Here is a 16,235-nt window from a genome sequence, read left to right as displayed (position 1 = left end):
ATCAAGTATCTAGGAGAAGTAAGCTTTCCCTGTTGATCAGTCTATATCTCTATCTAGGAGAAGTAAGCTTTCCCTGTTGATCAGTCTATATCTCTATCAAGGAGAAGTAAGCTTTCCCTGTTGATCAGTCTATATCTCTATCTAGGAGAAGTAAGCTTTCCCTGTTGATCAGTCTATATCTCTATCTAGGAGAAGTAAGCTTTCCCTGTTGATCAGTCTATATCTCTATCTAGGAGAAGTAAGCTTTCCCTGTTGATCAGTCTATATCTCTATCAAGTAAATGGAGTAATCCGCAGTCAAACTCTGTGTAGAGAACGGCCTAATGATTGGTATGAAACATGTCCATTATCACCTGCATGTGGTGTTGATTTGATTTGCAAGAGCTTGTTCTGCGCATGATCACTTTTTCAATCGAGACAAGCTACTGACAAACAAGTTGGTGTTACAATGGTTGCAACAGTCTTATTTAAAGCCAGCATTTTGCAAATTTTATGGTCGTTATAATGATCTAGCTTGCCAATACAACCGGTCATTTGGTCAATTGCTGTCTGAATATTGCTACATAGATTTGGGAAGTTGATGATGGAGAAGTTGAAGTCATCCCGTTTGTTATGGTTCTCTATGTATTACACATATTTACACATTTAGGGCTCGATCGATCTAGTTAACACATATTTATAATTCACACTTTCATGGCTCTAGATAAAACATTTACAATGTACACATTTATGGCTATGTGCTTTACACATATTTACAATGCACACATATTTACAATGAGCACATTTATGGCTTTAGTTAACACATATTTACAATGTACACATATTTACAATGTACACTTTTATGACTTTTAGGATGGATGAGCTGCGCAGCTTTCAAATCAAATCAAATCTTTGCATGGATATATTATTGTGAAGTTGGTTCAGATCAGAATGTTTCATAGATTTATTTTTATCTATCTACATTCTATAAATCATTACCTTGTTGCTATCAAAAAGACATGCATGTTATAAGCATTTTCCAAGAATTAAACATTTTTTTTTAAAAAACATTTGCACAAAACAGCTAGAATTTACCTGCAACAAAATTAGCCCGATCTTACATGTGAAAGTTTGGGGATGTTCCACATGCATTAAACATTAACTTTGAGTATAAATGGTTAATACATCAGTATGTACAAAATGGATATGTACAAAACTAAAGATCATGTAAAAAACTAAATGCTCATGTACAAATCCTTTGCAGGTCATATTGTAAGTAATTTGATCTCCTCATAGCTTAAGTTTAAAAAAATTGGTAGGTGTTCTGCCTTGTAATGCATTTGTTTTACAATTCAAGTTTTTGTTTTCTTTTTCCAGGAAAGCTGTGTAGGCATTAAGTATTTAAATTTATTTACTTTCTTTTGCAAAAATATTCTTTTCTTCATTCCCAAATCTTCAACTAGTGTTTTTTCTTCTTCAAAGATTTTATATTTAACATTTTCCTAAACTCAACTATACATGCAGGAGTAATGGAGTATTTACACCAAAGCAATATCGTGCGCATTGTGACGTTATTTGGGTAAAATCCTGATATGTGGCAAGAATTCTTTAGTAATTTGAAAACTTAGAACATGTTTCCAAGGAATTTAAGGTACTACGTCACTTCCCATTGTAAAATAGCTAAATCTCGACCACCAACAGAAAACAAGCACTGTCCATCCTCGCTGAACACCAGGTTCCTAACACAGCTGTGACCTTTGTAAGTATGACAGAAAGCCTGCAACAAAGCATTTATATCAAAGATTAGTCAGAGTAGTATTACTACATGTATGCTGTAAGACTGATATAGGACTATATTATAGGAGTAGTAAGCACAAGGGTATTCTGTGTACATGTGTTTAGTGTAAAACACTTTCTCAGTTATTCGATATTAAATTGATTTTAAATACCTGAGTCAGGGTTTGAAACTTCTATTAAGGAGGTTATGTGTTAGATTCAGTTAGAGTAATTTTGTGGACAAGATTACAAAAATTTTCTCAAAACAATGGTTTAATGACTTGCAGCAAATGATTGTAAAGTTTTGGTAGCGATATGTGTTAATTGAAATGAGATGTATGTTAATAAAAAAAATCTTGCGGCCTTTGTTTATTCACTGCGCCGAGTTTGAGAAAGAGTTGCAGAAGTTTGTGGTCTTCTGAATACTTATACTACATTTTATGTTATGTTCACAAGAATACCACCGTTTGGAACGTGATTTGCGATTTCAGAAATACTGTCAAAACGTCGATTTTCGCATTGATTGGTTTTCATTGTTTCCGCGGTATCAAATATTAATTTAAATCCTATACATGTAAAATCAAGAAAAGCTGATATAGAATAAAGAATAACAACTTATCTTAAGCATGCTTATATTTCTTGAACCACTAAAATTTGATCCCGTGAAAATCAATGAAATTAGATGATACGACAGTATGAATAGTATGTACACACTCCCTGTTTGAAGTAGGGATATCTGAAGAGACTGATGTGTCCACTCGAGTCCCCAATGGCCACCAGGCCGTTGTTAGGGTGGATAGTCATGCAGTGGACCTCGTTGTTACGGGCCTGCTTAGAGCTCCACAGCCCGCACATACTCACATCCACCGGGCACGTCTCTGAATGCCATTTTACCGACAGCGTGTCCAGTTTGTCCGTGAGACAGAAATCGGAAACATTCCCTGAAAGTATTGGAACAACATTACAACAATGAATAGTCTTATTTGGTTTCTAGTTGAAATCATAGTAACTACGGATCAGAGAAGATTTAGACATGCTTGCGATATTTAAGAAAACAAACAAGATATGTTCGTGAAACACTGATGGCAACAAAATAAGTTTGGTACCAAAAGGAAGGCTTTGTCACTTGTCACGAGAAATATATATGTGAAATATAAAAGTCGTATCACTAAGCGTTCAAAAGTTATGGCCAAAGTTAAAAGTTTTTCAAAAATTTGTCATGAGGTCAATATATTGGTAACAAAAGAAACGTTTGTTTGATGTCCTGTCGAGAATTTTTCACTCATATTGAGACATCCGGGTTAGAATAGGTTTTGAGTACCCCTTGGTTGTCGTAAGAGGCGACTAAATGGCGTCTTTCGGATGAGACTGCAAAAAAACCGAGGCCAGTGGCGTAGCTAGGGATAAAATATTTGTAAGCAGGGTTTCTGGTGACGTCTCCATATGAATGAAAAATTCTCGAGGGGACGTTGCGCTTAGTACCTTAGCATTGAGGGTTATTTAACGTGTCAACGCCTGTCGCAACACATGACCTCCGTTTTGAACGTCATATCCGAAAGACCCGTGATTCTCACTTCTAAATGCCGAGCGTTCGACGAAGGAGCAATCACTACCTATGTTTACGTCTTAGGTTCAAATAGCGCGAGCGGGACTCGAACTCACGACCTTTCGGTTACAAAGCAAACGCTCTACCACTGAGCTACCGCGACCGAGCCAAAAGAAGAAATACTCATGTGAAATATGAAAGCATTAGCAGTCATGGCCAAGGTTTACGTTTTTCTAAAGTACGTCAACCTAAAGGTGAAGGTCATGAAGTCAAGCATATTGGTACCAAAAGGAAGGTCTTGTCACAAAGAATACACGTGATATATGAAAGCCGGAGCATTCAAAAGTTATGGCCACGGTAAAAAGTTCGAGGACAAACAGACAGACCAAAAAATATATGCCCCCGGATCTCCGATTATGGGGGCATAAAAATAATCTTGTTGACAAAAGAACGACATGATAGATATCAAAGGGGCATGGACACGATTTGAACTGAACATTTTCAATTTTTATTTTCCCATTTTTAATGTTAATAATGCTTAACTAAGGTATTTCTAATGGTTAGCAAAAATTTGAATGTCAATCGTTGAGTTACAAGTGAGATTCAGCAATCACAATTCTTTGTTATGTAAACAAGGCTTGTGTTACGATTTTGTTTACATATAGATTGCTTGATAGAAAATATTATGTTTAAAACAAAATGAGATGTGACAAACACTAGAACTGTTCAATTGTGTTCAGAATTTACTTGTAATTTGAAGGGAAAAAATCTGCTTTAAACTTTTGCTAGTATATTTAACAATATAACACGAGCCTTGTTTACACAGCAAAGAATTGTGAACACTATACATGTATTTTTTGTAACCCGACAACTGACATTAACAGTTTTGCTGACCATTAGAAATACCTTAGTTTAGCATTGTAAACATTAAAAATGGAGAAGTAAAATTTGAATTTTTTTTTTTTTTAGCTCAAATCATACCCATGCCCCAATTCATCTCGAACATCTTAAGTTGATATGTTTGTATAGATATCACTAGACTGACTGATCTGTACAAAGTTGATATGTTTATATAGATATCGCTAGACTGACTGATCTGTACAAAGTTGATATGTTTATATAGATATCGCTAGACTGACTGATCTTTACAAAGTTGATATGTTTATATAGATATCGCTAGACTCTGATCTGTACAAAGTTGATATGTTTATATAGATATCGCTAGACTGATTGATCTGTACAAAGTTGATATGTTTATATAGATATCGCTAGACTGACTGATCTGTACAAAGTTGATATGTTTATATAGATATCGCTAGACTGACTGATCTTTACAAAGTTGATATGTTTATATAGATATCGCTAGACTGATTGATCTGTACAAAGTTGATATGTTTATATAGATATCGCTAGACTGATTGATCTGTACAAAGTTGATATGTTTATATAGATATCGCTAGACTGACTGATCTGTACAAAGTTGATATGTTTATATAGATATCGCTAGACTGACTGATCTTTACAAAGTTGATATGTTTATATAGATATCGCTAGACTCTGATCTGTACAAAGTTGATATGTTTATATAGATATCGCTAGACTGACTGATCTTTACAAAGTTGATATGTTTATATAGATATCGCTAGACTGACTGATCTGTACAAAGTTGATATGTTTATATAGATATCGCTAGACTGACTGATCTTTACAAAGTTGATATGTTTATATAGATATCGCTAGACTCTGATCTGTACAAAGTTGATATGTTTATATAGATATCGCTAGACTGACTGATGTTTACAAAGTTGATATGTTTATATAGATATCACTAGACTGTCTGATCTGTACAAAGTTGATATGTTTATATAGATATCACTAGACTGACTGATGTTTACAAAGTTGATATGTTTATATAGATATCGCTAGACTGACTGATGTTTACAAAGTTGATATGTTTATATAGATATCACTAGACTGTCTGATCTGTACAAAGTTGATATGTTTATATAGATATCACTAGACTGACTGATGTTTACAAAGTTGATATGTTTATATAGATATCGCTAGACTGACTGATGTTTACAAAGTTGATATGTTTATATAGATATCGCTAGACTGTCTGATCTTTACAAAGTTGATATGTTTATATAGATATCACTAGACTGTCTGATCTGTACAAAGTTGATATGTTTATATAGATATCGCTAGACTGACTGATCTGTACAAAGTTGATATGTTTATATAGATATCGCTAGACTGTCTGATCTTTACAAAGTTGATATGTTTATATAGATATCACTAGACTGTCTGATCTGTACAAAGTTGATATGTTTATATAGATATCGCTAGACTGACTGATCTGTACAAAGTTGATATGTTTATATAGATATCGCTAGACTCTGATCTGTACAAAGTTGATATGTTTATATAGATATCGCTAGACTGACTGATCTGTACAAAGTTGATATGTTTATATAGATATCGCTAGACTCTGATCTGTACAAAGTTGATATGTTTATATAGATATCGCTAGACTGACTGATGTTTACAAAATTGATATGTTTGTATAGATATCGCTAGACTGACTGATCTTTACAAAGTTGATATGTTTATATAGATATCGCTAGACTGACTGATCTGTACAAAGTTGAAATGTTTATATAGATATCACTAGACTGACTGATGTTTACAAAGTTGATATGTTTATATAGATATCGCTAGACTGACTGATCTGTACAAAGTTGATATGTTTATATAGATATCGCTAGACTGATTGATCTGTACAAAGTTGATATGTTTATATAGATATCGCTAGACTGACTGATGTTTACAAAGTTGATATGTTTATATAGATATCACTAGACTGTCTGATCTGTACAAAGTTGATATGTTTATATAGATATCGCTAGACTGACTGATGTTTACAAAGTTGATATGTTTATATAGATATCACTAGACTGATTGATCTGTACAAAGTTGATATGTTTATATAGATATCACTAGACTGATTGATCTGTACAAAGTTGATGTTTGTATAGATATCGCTAGATTGTCTGATCTGTACAAAGTTGATGTTTGTATAGATATCGCTAGACTGACTGATGTTTACAAAGTTGATATGTTTATATAGATATCGCTAGACTGATTGATCTGTACAAAGTTGATATGTTTATATAGATATCGCTAGACTGACTGATGTTTACAAAGTTGATATGTTTATATAGATATCGCTAGATTGACTGATCTGTACAAAGTTGATATGTTTATATAGATATCGCTAGACTGATTGATCTGTACAAAGTTGATATGTTTATATAGATATCGCTAGACTGACTGATCTGTACAAAGTTGATATGTTTATATAGATATCGCTAGACTGTCTGATCTGTACAAAGTTGATATGTTTATATAGATATCGCTAGACTGATTGATCTGTACAAAGTTGATATGTTTATATAGATATCACTAGACTGACTGATGTTTACAAAGTTGATATGTTTATATAGATATCGCTAGACTGACTGATCTGTACAAAGTTGAAATGTTTATATAGATATCACTAGACTGACTGATGTTTACAAAGTTGATATGTTTATATAGATATCGCTAGACTGACTGATCTGTACAAAGTTGATATGTTTATATAGATATCGCTAGACTGATTGATCTGTACAAAGTTGATATGTTTATATAGATATCGCTAGACTGACTGATCTTTACAAAGTTGATATGTTTATATAGATATCGCTAGACTGACTGATCTTTACAAAGTTGATATGTTTATATAGATATCACTAGACTGACTGATCTTTACAAAGAGGGTTAAATTAACTCGCTGTGAATATTGAATAAGAACCCCTCGTTGGATCTAGACAAGCTTTATCTGACAACTTACAGACAAACTGTTCTGGTACTGAGGTACAGCTTTTTATCAGGTAGGAGGAATTCCTCGGCTCGGTAGACCAGTCCAGAGCCTGTAGTGGGCCGGTATGGTCCTTTGTTGAATACATATATTGACGTTAGATATATTCTATATTTTTTTCACATACTTTGAAACACTAGTAAGTATATATTTCTTGCAGGTATAGGCCTATGTCAAGAAGCAACCTCCACAGTGTTCATAAAGGCTAACCTTGAATTTTCCGGTTAATTCCCAGCACTTTAAACCGTCTTCTTTATCGATCAGAGAACAGATGTAAATGCAGCAGTCCGCTGACCCGGCAGCCACAAAGCCTCCGCCTGGAAGTAGACACACACACGCTAGGTATTAATACATACTTTCACTTTGTCAGTTCATGAATTGGTGGATACTTCTCGTTCATTTTTCTGGAAACGATCTCACTTCGTTGATCACTTAATTTTGTGTTATTAATCAACCCTTGGTCTCATTGAAAACAAATACACCCGCGGTGCTCATCTAACACAAGTGATGTTTTACCACCATATGCACCACACTCTACCCAAGTGCAGTGAGGAATCTAGAGGGGGTTATGGGGGTTCAACACCCCTTCTTGATAGAAACAGGAATGGTAATATTTGCCATTTTGGGGTATTGGTCCTTTTTTGTTGGGTCGCACCCCTCCCTTTAAATATTTTCTGGATCCGTATCTTGACGTTCACGCGGGCAAAGTTTACCTATTCGCAGCGCGCATGTATTTAAGGATCCTCTATACACTATAGACAAATGTTTTTTTAACACTGAGAAAATTATATTGCATAAAGGTGTACATATTGAGTTTATCTGACATTTTCAGCATGAAATACGTGTCGTTTTGTTCTAAGAATAAAGCTTCAGACTACGGATAACTGATGAACAGAAATCAATGTTATTGATTTAAAATGGCAAATATTTTGAAATAAAGCATTCGATAACTTTATTTTGGTGTAATATGATTATTAAACTACATGTAGGCCTACTTCAGTGGATTACAAAATTATTGTATTATAAACCAAAGGGCAGATCACTCCAATTGTAGAAAAGTGGCATGAAATTTGAACTCTCCAGTGTGCAGTGTATAGAGAACCCTTTGTAGAAATCACAGACAGTACAACTCATCAAGTGGAAGTATCATGTCAACCAATGAATCAAGGGTAGGGATGAAGAAACTTGAATATTCACTACATGAGGAAATCTGCATGTACGTGTATTAATTTCAAAATTTATTAACTTGTGGTTCGTGAGAAGACTTTGAAATACCGATTCAGGACCTATCCATTCCTAGGAAAAAACTTAAACCCCACCAAGGCCCCACCCAGATCCAGGGGATCATAGGTTAAACAAGATGTGTTTGTGAAACACTGATGACCCCGAATTACAACAAGGTGAAACTCTTTTAAGACTTTTTTTTAATGTTTCCAAAACCTAAGTCAATGGTCAAGGTCACAAGGTCAACAAATTTAATATCGTAGGAAAGGTCTTCTCACAAAAAAATGCACATACTTAATATAAAAACAGTACCTCTTACGATTTGAAAGATGGCTTATATTCGAATTTTATAAAAGTAGGTCAAAGATCAATGTTAAGATCTCCAGGTCAAAGATTTTGGTGTCAATGGAAAGGTCTTGTTACAAGAAATACACATACTGAATATGAAAGCTTTACCTCTTATGATGTGAAAGAAATGACCACGGTCTTCGATTCCGGGGCATAACAAACGTCAATCTTGCATTGCATGGTGATATTGATTTTTAAAAAAAGAAATAGTAGTAAATTGGTGGTTCATGAGATTTTAATTTTGATCACACTGATATATATCGAGTAGGCAAGTACTCAATTGTAAAACTTTACCCCCCCCCCCTAAAATAACACCCCAGGATATTTTGTTGAATTTCATCACTAATTCAACACATTTTTGGACATAGAATATTAAAGGAAGTATGACTGAAGTTTCATTTCACGTAGAAAAGTCTTTGGTTGCTATGGTATTAGTTATAGTCCACTTACTAAAATCTTTTTGAGAAATAAAATATTTCAAATTATAAAGTCCTTATTACTTTTGATGGATATGTACTGATTGTTGGATATCTGAAATACCTTCAAATAGAATGTGAAGAGCCATATAATTCGAATTATTTCCCTCTTTGATGAAGAGATGCATAAATGCTTCGCACAATTCATGTTTTTCGGTAGATTAGATGCTCTGTTGGTAGATAGGATGTTTCCGAACGATAAAGACCGTTTACCTGATCGTCATCAAACTACATCTATAGTCAAATTGGTCATGACAAGTAGATGGCCCCTATAAATCTCAGGTCAAATGTTATAGAGCTTTCTACTGTGCAAATGGCAATTATTGTCCAGTCTGGAGAACCCTTTACAGATTAGAATAAAAATTCACAAGCAGGTTGGTCATGACCAATATTGAAGATACGTGGAAAGGTGAACTTGTGGGACCATAGGTCATGTTTCTATAAATGCAATTTTGACCCTGAAGATTTGCACTACAAGAGGATACCATCACATGGAATGCAGATTTATCGGCAGCTTTCGTCCCAGCCTATTTTGGCGTTACATATATGTCGAGGGTGGCATTATCAAAAGTTTGACCATTTTGGTTCATCAATTTGAAGAAATACAAGAGGCCCATGGGCCACATCGCTCACCTGAGTCACCTTGGTCCATATCAGAAGACTTTCTATATATATTTGCAAGTAAAACCGTAGTCCTTATTTGAAGATTTTTCCTATATATTTGTATGTAAAACTTTGATCCCCCTTGTGGCCCCATCCTACCCCCAGGGGCCATGATTTTAACAAACTTGAATCTGCACTATATCAGAAAGCTTCCATGTAAATCTCAGCTTTTCTGGCTCAGTGGTTTTTGAGAAGAAGATTTTTAAAGATTTTTCCTATATATTTGTATGTAAAACTTTGATTCCCTATTGTGGCCCCATCCTACAACAGGGGGCCATGATTTGAACAAACTTAACTCTGCTCTATGTTAGGAAGCTGTTCATGTGAATATCAGCTTTTCTGGCTCAGTGGTTCTTAAGAAGATTCTTAAAGAATGTCCCTATATATTTGTATGTAAAACTTTGATCCCCCTTGTAGCCCCATCCAACCCCCAGGGGCCATGATTTTAACAAACTTGAATCTGCACTATGTCAGAAAGCTTTCATTTAAATATCAGCTTTTCTGGCTCAGTGGTTCTTAAGAAGATTCTTAAAGAATGTCCCTATATATTTGTATGTAAAACTTTGATCCCCCTTGTAGCCCCATCCAACCCCCAGGGGCCATGATTTTAACAAACTTGAATCTGCACTATGTCAGAAAGCTTTCATTTAAATATCAGCTTTTCTAGCTTAGTGGTTCTTGAGAAGAAGATTTTTAAAGATTTTTCCTATATATTTGTATGTAAAACTTTGATCCCCTATTGTGGCCCCATCCGACCCCCGGGGGCCAGGATTTTAACAATTTAGAATCTGTACTATATCAGAAAGTTTTCATATAAATCTCAGCTTTTCTGGCACAGTGGTTCTTGAGAAGAAGATTTTTAAAGATTTTCCCTATATATTTGTATATAAAACTTTGATCCCCTATTGTAGCCCCATCCGACCCCCGGGGTCCAGGATTTTAACAATTTAGAATGTGCACTATATCAGGAAGCTCTCATATAAATCTCAGCTTTTCTGGCTCAGTGGTTTTTGAGAAGAAGATTTTTAAAGATTTTTCCTATATATTTGTATGTAAAACTTTGATCCCCTATTGTGGCCCCATCTGACCCCCGGGGGCCATGATTTTAACAATTTAGAATCTGCACTATATCAGGAAGCTTTCATATAAATCTCAGCTTTTCTGGCTCATTGGTTCTTGAGAAGAAGATTTTAAAAGATTTTTCCTATATATTTGTATGTAAAACTTTGATCACCTATTGTGGCCCCATCCGACCCCCCGGGGCCATGATTTTGACAATTTAGAATCTGCACTACCTAATAAAGCTTATCTATAAATTTCATCTTTTCTAGCCCAGTGGTTCTTGAGAAGAAGATTTTTTAATGACCCTACCCTATTTTTACCTTTTCTTGATTATCTCCCCTTGGAAGGTGGCCTGGCCCTTTATTTTAACAATTTAGAATTCCCTTTACCTAAGGATGCTTTGTGCCAACTTTGGTTGAAATTGGCCCAGTGGTTCTTGAGAAGAAGTTAAAAATGTTAAAAGTTTACAGACGGACAGACGGACGGACAGACGCCGGAATACGGGTGATCAGAAAAGCTGACTTGAGCTTTTAGCTCAGGTGAGCTAAAAACCCAATGTGGTTAATAAAAAAAATGAATAGAATTGTTCTCCACAAATGGCAAGATATACATTTGAATTTAAGGTATTCCATGTGTAATGAAAGGATAACCAACAATTTTGAAGGATTTAGATCAACATAAAAGTTTATTGTTAAATAATGATGAAAGTGAAGCAGATGAAATTCACACGACTGATAAATGATTAGAAGTTGACCTTTTTGCACGTAAGACTATTTGGAAGAGTTGTCTGCCCTTTGTAAAAATAAGAAAAATCTAATTTTCTAAAAATCTGTGTGGTCAATGATTAATTTTATTTCAAATTTTCATTTTTAAAAAGTGTATGTAACTTTGTACCATGAGATTAGTATGAAAATATAATTTATGTTTAAAATATTGTAATAAAACATGCTTTTCCCATATACTTCAATGTTAAATTCTAGGTGAAATAAATCAAACAGTAAACAACATTTTGAAAATTCCTATGGTGGATAATTTTTATTTGATGAACCCTTCAAAATGATACCATGATTACGTATATTCCACCATCCATTTATTAGATATGAGATATGGTCATTATACATTGAATACCTCAAATTGTTTTGGTAACTTCGTTAGATAATAGAATTTATTTTCTCTGCTTGTGCATTTGTAAAACACAAATGTATGCACAACAAGTTCATTTTGTGTCATGGTAGGTTCTAAGATGACCTAGTACGTTGAGCAGTTGACAAACACATACATTTTTACTGGAGCCCAGAATATGACGTCACACATATCCACACACACAAAGGTCACATGGTACACAAAATTTACAGCAGCTGATAGTAGTTTCGTTTCTTTTGTTTATGTGTGGGCAATTCTTCTGGATTGATTGCTTGATTGTATCTTGTCTAACGTCCCTCTCGAGAATTTTTCACTCATATGGAGACGTCACCAAGGGCTTCAAATTTAGGCCTATGCTCGGCGCTTACGGCCATTGAGTACTGAGGGTTCTTTAAATAGCGTGTCACACCTACTGTGACACTGGACATACGTTTTGAAGGTCATCTCCGAGGACCCGTAACATTCACACCTGATGCCGAGCGTATGGCGATGGAACTGCCAGTACTTGTTTTAACGACTTAGGTCTGTCGCGGCCGGGATTCGAACCCCGGCCTTTCGAAAGGTGTTGCTAGAACGCGGAACGCAACATATTTTATGCAATAATGTTATGAGGTCAGCATTTTGTTTAATCAAAAGGCTTATTATGAACAGGGGAAGCAGAAATTACAGAGAGAACAGGAAGTCATCCTCAGAATCCACCATTTCATATTAATACCTCATACTAATGCATTTGTATGTATTTTAAAACGGTGGATTTTGTGGATGAATGTACCAACAGGCGCTTGCTTAATATTTTGCATAATAAGTTTTAACAAACATTCTGAGAGTATTGTATGGCAATACATAGTCCCCTACTGGCTACAAAAATTACTGTACCACAACAATATTCAAAGTTCATTATGTAGTTTATGGTAAAAGGGAATATTGGGGAACCAGGATAGGAATGGTTGGAAATCAACTACTATTCAAGTAGAGACTAGACCAGGAAAAAGACAAATTTATAATTAGGTTTAGCTCTTTAACCAAGTCAATAGACTGTGAAATATTATAGGTGATCGTGAATAATTTTGCTACATTGTTGTATTACTATGCTAGAGGTTTTAATGAGTGTTGTACTCTTATCTACAGAAATAGGAAACTTGGATGTAAACTAACAACGAAACCCTCGCTGTCACGGCCCTCAATGTCATGCCAAACTATGAAATCAACTTTATGACAAACGGTATGGATTCAGCTTCTCTATCGTCATATTTATATAGCAATATATTCCATTGTCACCTGCATATGGTGCAACTGATTCGATACGAAAGAGCGAGTTCTGCGTATGGTCAGATTTTAAATCGAGGCAACCTACTAATAAATAAATTGATGTTACAGGGGTTCCAACAGTCTCGTTTAAAGTCAGTATTTCGCAAATGTTATGGTCGTCATAACGATTTAATTTACCTATACAACCTGTCATTGGGTAAAATGCTGTCCGACATGTTTCATACCAATTGAAACCGTTCTTTACACTGATTTTGACTATGGGTTACATCGTTTACTTGATAGCTCTATAGGATTCATGGCGGGTGTGATCGGTCGACAGGGGATGTTCACTCCTCCTGGGCACCTGATCCCACTTCTTCCATGTCCAGGGGTCCTTGTTTGTCCTACTCTCTATTTTGTATTGCTTGTAGGAGTTATGAGATTGATCACTGTTCGCTATCTCCACCTTTTCATGCATATGTCCAATTTGGGAAATTTCATCTACAACTTATGCCGCCTCTGTATGAGTAAAAAAAATACCTAAGGGATGCAAAACAAACTGTCAGGACGCTCCCCCGATTTCTCAATTTGATAAAATTAAACACCCCCTTTTACCATTTTAATGTGGCAGCATTCGATATAATGAGAGATTGTATTGTAAATTAGATCGTTATAATGACCATAAATTTTTTGAAATATTTCCTTTAAACGAGACTGTTTAAATATGGGAAGTTGACGATGGAGAAGCTGAAATCATCTCGTTTGTCATAAAACTGAGTAGTTGGTTTGCCGTTAAAATCTATGTTTCATAAAATATCCTTGTATGAAACAGATGTGGAAGAAGGTGTGCTTTATTTCGAGTTCACTAGGTTATATCGAATTGACAAAAGAATGAAAATGAGTATTGTTAATAGATACTGTAAAGCGTCGTCAATATATCTAAATGTAGAGTTGAAGGCCACAGCAAGAGATTTTTTCTTCTCATGTAATCTCATCGGTGAACGTACTTTACAAGGAGGGATGAGAATGTGATATGATCAGAGCGTCCTAACCAAGAGAGATGAGATGATCAGAGCGTCCTAACCAAGAGAGATGAAATGATAAGAGCGTCCTAACCAAGAATGATGAGATGATCAGAGCGTCCTAAACAAGAGAGATGAGATGATAAGAGCGTCCTAACCAAGAATGATGAGATGATCAGAGCGTCCTAAACAAGAGAGATGAGATGATCAGAGCGTCCTAACCAAGAGAGATGAAATGATAAGAGCGTCCTAACCAAGAATGATGAGATGATCAGAGCGTCCTAAACAAGAGAGATGAGATGATCAGAGCGTCCTAACCAAGAATGATGAGATGATCAGAGCGTCCTAACCAAGAGAGATGAGATGATCAGAGCGTCCTAACCAAGAATGATGAGATGATCAGAGCGTCCTAACCAAGAGAGATGAGATGATCAGAGGGTCCTAACCAAGAGAGATGAGATGATCAGAGCGTCCTAACCAAGAGAGATGAGATGATCAGAGCGCCCTAACCAAGAGAGATGAGATGATCAGAGCGTCCTAACCAAGAATGATGAGATGATCAGAGCGTCCTAACCAAGAATGATGAGATGATCAGAGCGCCCTAACCAAGAGAGATGAGATGATCAGAGCGTCCTAACCAAGAGAGATGAAATGATAAGAGCGTCCTAACCAAGAATGATGAGATGATCAGAGCGTCCTAACCAAGAGAGATGAGATGATCAGAGCGTCCTAACCAAGAGAGAGATGATCAGTGTTTCCTTACCAGGAGAGAATTTCACGGTAGTGATTTTGTCCTTACAGAGTTTCTGGTTGAATGCTTCCGTACTGGACACGCCTTCTATGTCAAGGATAACCACACTGAAACATAAAGAAGTGCACAGGAAAACACATAATAGATAATAAAACAAGAGGCCCATGGGCCACATCACTCACCTGAGTCACCTTGGTCCATATCAGAAGATTTTCCATATCTATTTGCATGTAAAACCGTAGTCCTTATTATGGCCCCAAACCTTCCCCTGGAGGCCATGGTTTTTGCAAACTTGAATCTACACTATGTCAGAAAGCTTTCACGTAAATGTGAACTTCTTTGGCCCAATGGTTCTTGAGAAGAAGATTTTTAAAGATTGTCCCTATATATTTGTATGTAAAACTTTGATCCCCTATTGTGGCCCCATCCTACCCCCCGGGTGGGGGGGGGCATGATTTTAACAAACCTGAATCTGCACTATATCAGAAAGCTTTCATATAAATCTCAGCTTTTCTGGTTTAGTGGTTCTGGGAAGAAGATTTTTCCTATATATTTGTATGTAAAACTTTGACCCCCTATTGTGGCCCCATCCGACCCCCGGGGGCCATGATCTTAACAATTTATAATCTGCACTATATCAGGAAGCTTTCATATAAACCTCAGCTTTTCTGGCTCAGTGGTTCTTGAGAAGAAGATTTTAAAAGATTTTTCCTATAAATTTGTATGTAAAACTTTGATGCCCCCCTTGAGGCCCCATCCAATCCCCGGGGTCCATGATTTTAACAAACTTGAATCTGCACTATATCAAAAAAAAAAAAAAAAAAAAAAACGAAAAAAAAAAAAGAATTTTTTTTTACCTTTTGACCCCCTATTGTGGCCCCATCCGATCCCCGGGGGGCATGATTTTAACAATTTAGAATCTGTACTATATCAGGAAGCTTTCATATAAATCTCAGCTTTTCTGGCTTAGTGGTTCTTGGGAAAAGATTTTTAAAGATTTTTCCTATATATTTGTATGTAAAACTTTGACCCCCTATTGTGGCCCCATCCGACCCCCGGGGGCCATGATTTTAACA

The 16,235-nt window shown here is 35.8% G+C and overlaps 1 protein-coding gene across 1 annotated transcript in view; it reads right to left on the bottom strand.

Moving 5' to 3' along the window:
• Nucleotides 1-927: 927 nt before the first annotated feature.
• The window catches only part of LOC125662899 (echinoderm microtubule-associated protein-like 1), a 74,283-nt gene continuing 58,975 nt past the window's right edge, over nucleotides 928-16,235 (bottom strand). Inside the window, exons 22-26 of the mRNA XM_056147472.1 lie at nucleotides 15,172-15,266; nucleotides 7,433-7,539; nucleotides 7,196-7,295; nucleotides 2,469-2,695; nucleotides 928-1,755 (exon numbers count right to left, since the gene is read on the bottom strand). Of these exons, the coding sequence (XP_056003447.1) occupies nucleotides 1,633-1,755; nucleotides 2,469-2,695; nucleotides 7,196-7,295; nucleotides 7,433-7,539; nucleotides 15,172-15,266 (652 nt within the window). The 3' untranslated portion in view covers nucleotides 928-1,632. The remainder of the gene's footprint in view (nucleotides 1,756-2,468; nucleotides 2,696-7,195; nucleotides 7,296-7,432; nucleotides 7,540-15,171; nucleotides 15,267-16,235) is intronic.

This window comes from Ostrea edulis, chromosome 8 (assembly GCF_947568905.1).
Source record: "Ostrea edulis chromosome 8, xbOstEdul1.1, whole genome shotgun sequence".
Classification (NCBI taxonomy): domain Eukaryota; kingdom Metazoa; phylum Mollusca; class Bivalvia; order Ostreida; family Ostreidae; genus Ostrea; species Ostrea edulis.
Note: the sequence above shows the minus strand (reverse complement) of the source record. Positions and strands in the feature narration are given on the sequence as shown.